The 6,000-nt window shown below is 42.7% G+C and overlaps 1 protein-coding gene across 5 annotated transcripts in view; it reads right to left on the bottom strand.

Moving 5' to 3' along the window:
• LOC144014424 (sentrin-specific protease 7-like) overlaps positions 1 to 6,000 on the bottom strand; it is a 20,827-nt gene continuing 14,827 nt past the window's right edge. For all 5 annotated transcript variants that reach the window (XM_077514286.1, XM_077514287.1, XM_077514289.1 and 2 more), the window contains 9 exons: positions 3,330 to 3,446; positions 3,144 to 3,257; positions 2,975 to 3,067; positions 2,807 to 2,874; positions 2,699 to 2,739; positions 2,443 to 2,486; positions 2,297 to 2,365; positions 1,765 to 1,915; positions 1 to 220 (listed from right to left, as the gene is read on the bottom strand). In XM_077514286.1, coding sequence (XP_077370412.1) covers positions 83 to 220; positions 1,765 to 1,915; positions 2,297 to 2,365; positions 2,443 to 2,486; positions 2,699 to 2,739; positions 2,807 to 2,874; positions 2,975 to 3,067; positions 3,144 to 3,257; positions 3,330 to 3,446 — 835 coding nt within the window. In that variant the 3' untranslated portion in view covers positions 1 to 82. The remainder of the gene's footprint in view (positions 221 to 1,764; positions 1,916 to 2,296; positions 2,366 to 2,442; positions 2,487 to 2,698; positions 2,740 to 2,806; positions 2,875 to 2,974; positions 3,068 to 3,143; positions 3,258 to 3,329; positions 3,447 to 6,000) is intronic.

Here is a 6,000-nt window from a genome sequence, read left to right as displayed (position 1 = left end):
TTGTGAAAGGCTTCAAAATAGTTTATTGTGTCTTCATGAATAAAATAAATATATAGCAAAGAAAACAAATAGTGTACAATCATCAAACCATTTCAGTCTGTGACTGACTCTTGTGAAGCCTCATAATCAAGTGCCGGATCTCCTCACGTTTCTGTCGCACCTGTTGTCGCGGAAACCAGCGGATCAAATGCAGAGGGGGGTCAAAGTGCACCACAGGATTCTGGGGAGCCGAACATATCAATTGATTAATGTGTTATATAGACTAAAATTGCTGGCTCGGAAGGCATGCCAGCAGTTGCAGTTTTAAGTTTTAGCGACAGGAAACCAATATGACTTTTACTCCTTATTTTCAAAAACAGATACCTGTAATTGCTACTCTGTACAATGTGAATAGTAATAGGCTTGTTACTTTTATCTTCCACAGATTACGACAACGTAATCAAGACGTAAATAGAGAGGTAAAGTTATGCGGTAGAGATCTTGATTGATTGATTGATTGACTGCGATATAATAATAATATAACATTCGGCATCTAAGGCCTTATTAACAAGAATTGATGATGAATGCATTGACAGCACATACAAAACTCCCCATCTAATCTCGAAAAAATAAACATATGCAAAGTGTGTTTGTTCAGTTATCAGCTAATTTTGCATTTTTTGTTGCTCAACTCCGTTAGCACGTTGTTTTATTAGCACAAAAGTTGAGCCAACACTAGTTAGCGCTTAAACAACTTTTATTTTTCCTTCTCAGTTTGAGCATCAAGTTAATATATATATTTTTTTATTTTTGATACCAGCACGTGTATTCAACTCACTAATACAGATACGTAGTAATCAATAGGGATGTAACGATAAGGGCAATATCATGATATCGTGATATTAAAACTGCCACAATATCGTCGTTGTCGTCATGTTCACAATATTTAAAAGGAACACATCTGTTTAATAAAAAGTCAAGTTGTTTTCCATTTGTACAGTTCTAGCACCCTCTAAAGGCTAGTTTATTAGTGTAATTTAAGTTTCATTGGGGATGTTTTGGCCTTCTATGTTTAAAATCTATGCTAATTGTCAGATGAAGGGGAATTTAATTTGCTTGTGAAGCGATCAATGTGTGATTGCATTAGCAAGTAAGTACCTCAATATTGTTATTAGAGATTTATATGCATTGCTGTTATGTACAAAAGCACAATATTGTGCTTTTTTAGTATGAGCTCTCTTTTTTTTTTACACAATGTGATCTTTTTTTAAATATCCCCCCCCCCCCCCCCCCCCGATGTAGTGATAATTACCATATCGTGACCTTCATATCATGATAACGTATCGTGATGTTTGGATATCGTTACATCCCTAGTAACCAATACCACTAGCACTTTGATACTTAAAATTTTAATTAAAGCAATGACAATTTTAAAGAAAGACTGTCTTTTTATTTCTGACAAAAGACAGAACAGTCAGGCAATATCTGCCCAATACTGGTATTTGGTATCTGTAAATCAAAACCAATATTTTATATTATGATATGACATCATTCATTTTGACTCTTTGCTTTTGTACATTAAGTACATTTCAACGTCTGTTTTTACTGTGACTTACACAAGTATTTGTTTATTTGGAGGACTTTTGCCACATCGCGAGTACATAAAGTAGTATTGCACATTTCTATGGTGATTGCAAAAACAAAAACAGATATTATGGTATGTTGTGAATATGATATGGTACGATATGTATGTGAATATTAAGGCTGCAACGTTGGCATCATCACCTGAAAGAAGCTCTCCACATACTGCAGCAGGTACACCCCGCAGTCACTGCTGTTATCCTGCTGCAGGACGCTGCAGCTGTAGCTGTGCATGCTGTCTGAGGTGAAAACACGATGCTGCCCCTTGCGTTCTTCCCACTCCACCTGCAGGTAGCTGCACACATTCGTTAGCGCTCAGGTGACTCGTGGAAGGCGACCATTGTAAAAGTCTGTCAAGAGGCTTGCAGAAATGTAGCCTGTTAGCATGCAGCATATTCTTCCATTGAATACAGCGAACCCGAAACATGTTCAGAGTGCTTCACTTTTTCTACTTTTGCTAATTCCAAAATTAAATGAATTATGTTTTTTCCCATAACAGCATGAAAGGTTTTTGGGGAAATTTTTGCAAGTTTAGTAATGGGGGGGGGGGTCACTTTATATATAAGTGGACTGTAAAACGGCAGTAACATAAATTATGGAAAAAAGTGAAGCACTGAATATTTTGGAATACTTCCCAGGTGGACAATTAATCTTGCAGGTGAATATAAACGCTCACTCTCGTAGAAGCTTGGAAACATTTTTACGCTGCAGCACTTTCAGAGAGTCCATGATGAGGATGCATGGCCTGCAGGCGAACAAGAAACAAGGTTAAAAACAAACCATGCCACATGGAGATTATCACCAATTCGGCAGAACACTCACTGAGTCAACGCAACCTCCCTCGTGCAGCCTTGCTCGGTACATGACTGGGAAAAAAAAAAACAACAACTCCATTTTAATCTTTGGTCATATTCAAACAAATACCTAAATACAGGCATGCAACAATTGTTTTCTTACAGCAATTCGATTAACACCGATGGTGTTTCATCAAAGGAGAGTAAGTTGGATTGTAAAAACATAAATTGATGCATCAATCAATTAATGAATCATTCCACCATTTCTTGTTTGTGATATTTACCGGCAGTTGCTCTGATCTCTTACTGTAGATCTTGGATTCACCTATAACAAGAGATCACAAGTTAAAATACCACTTCATGTTTGAAACATGGCTTGTACATGAACTTGCTTGTACGCTGCTCATAACGTTTGCCATCCTGACCCGGGAAACAAATCACAGCCAGGTACCAGTGAGCCCTGCAGGAAATACCCAGCCAGGTATGAGCAGGGGAAAAAAAAAAAAAAAAAAAAGGAGCTAGGATAAACGTTTCAGGGACTTCTTGACATCTTTACTTACGCCTCATTGATGGGCACAAACAGGAAGTCTTTAGTAAAAATGTCAACATGGCGGGTCCATGTCTTCACTCTCTGGTGCCGCATGTACTGATCCCTGGCAACAAAATCACTGCTTTTTTACATGTGTTCATTAGATTTTTATTTCCGTATCCAACAAAAGTTCTTCTTACGGGGAAGCACCATTGCTGGAGATTTGCTGACTGTTCAAGTGTTTGAAGAAGAAGCTGCTGAAGATGTGACTCCGCTCAGCCACGGCGCGACCCCTGCCCTCCACAAAGAGGAATCTGGGGGAAGACACCAGTAAGTGGAGGCGGGCAATACTTTTATCAGATGATTGACATTTCCTGTTGACTCACTTGAGGTAAAAGTCTATGATGACATCATTAAGGAACTCTTTACTTTCCAGACAAGCCAAGTCCTCCTTTGTCACTGTGATCCGGCCTTTAGAGGGCGCCGCCGGATACTGAATCAACCTGTCCGCCAAATAAGGTTATGCGGTCATATAACACTTCAAACATACAGAAATTATATCTTATTAAATATTACATTTTTACACTTGTATTGCTTTGCATGAAACCAAAAACAAAAACAATCACTTATTGTTAGGGACGCTCCGATCGATCAGCCACCGATCATAATCGTCCGATATTTGTAAAAAAGTATGTGATCGGAATATTTGATCAAAGCCGTTTATTACCAATCAAAAATCCGATCACCCGTAGTTCATACTTCGCAGCTTGCCTGAGAGAACAACTTGAGGGCACAGTGTGGCAGCAATTTCCTCATCCAACCTCCCGCCCCTCCCCCTCGCTTGTATCTATGTGTGAACATAGGTATATAATAGATATGTGTCTATGGAGCGTCCTCGTCATTCGCCCCTCGGGCCATGAGGTGTTCAGACAGTTTTACGTAAATAAATGTATTAACTAATGGCCGACAAATTTGTGCAAAAATTCAACAACAATTAGTGATTGATGAAGGTTACGCCGCACAGTAAGTTTTTAATTGCGACCAGACAGGCCTTTTTTTCTGGAAAAAGATGCCTCGCTGTACCTGAAGTTTCCATGAAGTTTTGTAATTGAAAAGAATCACCCAGAAAAAGTGTTCACCATTCGGGCGATACGTTTGCCTTGGACACTTTCGAAGAATTATTAAAAAATAAATAAATAAATAAAAAATGAAATAAAACATCCTTGGATCAGTTCTTTACAAAACACCAGGCAAAAAACATTTCTGAGAGAGAACAGGAACCAAAAAGAGGGTAAAAAAAACGATGAGGACATCAGTTAAAAATGTAAATGACCATCATTTGTATTCTTTATTCTTTCTTTTTTACATTATGCACAACTCTCATTTATTGTGCAATAATCTAATTGTAACATGTTTTTGTTACATGTTTTGATGCATTTTATGCTTTATAAATCATGTCTGAATTTTGGGAGGCTTGGAACGGATGAGGGCATTTACATGGAAAATGCATCTCTACTTACAAAATTTTCTAGTTAAGAACTTTCTTCCAGAATCATTTAATTTCGTATATAGAGGTACCACTGCATGGAGCTCGGATGTCAGTCCTGTTGAGACTGCATATTATTTCAACCGGTAAAGCATAAAGCGAAAGTTACGACTGTAACTACGGTTCTATGAGTCCCGGACGACCGCCAGAAGGCGCTGCTTTAAGCACTGAATGTTCCTTTCATGCATGCGCAGTTCGAGTAATATATACCAAATTAGTCACCTGTGACCCCTGGGTGACCCTAGAAGGGTATAAGTTCCGGTGTCACCCAAGGTTCGTTTTCTACGGAATCTTCTCGCGTGAACACGAGGATTCCGAGCGACAGGACGCCCTGGTGGTCGTCCGGGACTCATAGAACCGTAGATACAGTCGTAACTTTCGTTCTATTTCGTCCCTCCCGACCGCCAGAAGGCGGTGCTTTAAGCATTGAATGACGAATACCGGCGTAGTCGCGAGGGATCCCAGACACAAACCTCACTGAGAAGCCCCAGCAGGACCTAAGACCACGCCCAGCGGATGGGGAGAGGCGACATCCACGCTATAAAATCTGGAGAAGGTGCAAGGCGTCGCCCATGAGGCAGCAGCACAGATATCCTCCAGGGAAACACCCATCAGGGCGGCCCAAGACGTGGCAACGCTCCTGGTGGAGTGACAGCGCACCCATGACGGCAGGAGGCGGCCCGACAGCAGGTAGGAATGGCGAATGGCATCCACGACCCAGTGAGACAAGCGCTGCTTGGAGAGAGCGGAGCCCTTGGCAGGACCACCATAACAAACAAAAAGCTGGGCAGACGTACGAATGCCCGCCGTAGCGTCAATGTAACACTGCAAGGCCCTCACCGGGCACACCGGCCTGTCCCCGCCTTCAGCAGAAGGGGGTACATAACGCGTGAGCCGTAGAGGCTGGTTACAACGAGAGCCAGACAACACTTTGGGAATGAAGGCAGTGTTCGGCCACAGAGTGACGCCGGCGCCATCCGGGTGCCATCGCAGGCATTCAGGGCTAACCGACAAAGCGTGTAGTTGGCTGACACTGCGGTCTTGCGCGACACCCACAGAAGGTCCGCCCCTGCCAGGGGCTCGACAGGAGGGCTGCACAGGCCGTCTAGCACCAACTGCAGATCCCACGCCGGAACCCGAGGAACCGGGCGGTGACGAAGACGCAGAGCCCCTCTGAGGAACAAGGACACCAACTCATGGCTCCCCACGGAGCCGCCATCAGCACTGACATGTCGGGCAGAAATAGCTGCCACATACACCTTCAGAGTAGATGGAGACCTGCCCTTATCCAGGAGGGACTGCAAGAAATCCAGGATGGTGGGGATCAAACACGAAACAGGGTCCACCCTGCGGTCTCCGCACCACACCACAAACAACTTCCGCCTGTTGGCATACTGTAGCCGAGTGGATGGTGCCCTTGCATTAAGGATGGTCCGTGTGACCGATACTGCACAGCTGGTCAGCAGCGTTCAGAGCCTTTCAGTGGCCAAACACACAAGCAAAGGCGTCGA

This window comes from Festucalex cinctus, chromosome 2 (assembly GCF_051991245.1).
Source record: "Festucalex cinctus isolate MCC-2025b chromosome 2, RoL_Fcin_1.0, whole genome shotgun sequence".
Lineage (NCBI taxonomy): Eukaryota > Metazoa > Chordata > Actinopteri > Syngnathiformes > Syngnathidae > Festucalex > Festucalex cinctus.
The sequence above is the reverse complement of the archived record's forward strand: the minus strand, read 5'-3'. Positions and strand labels throughout refer to the sequence as shown.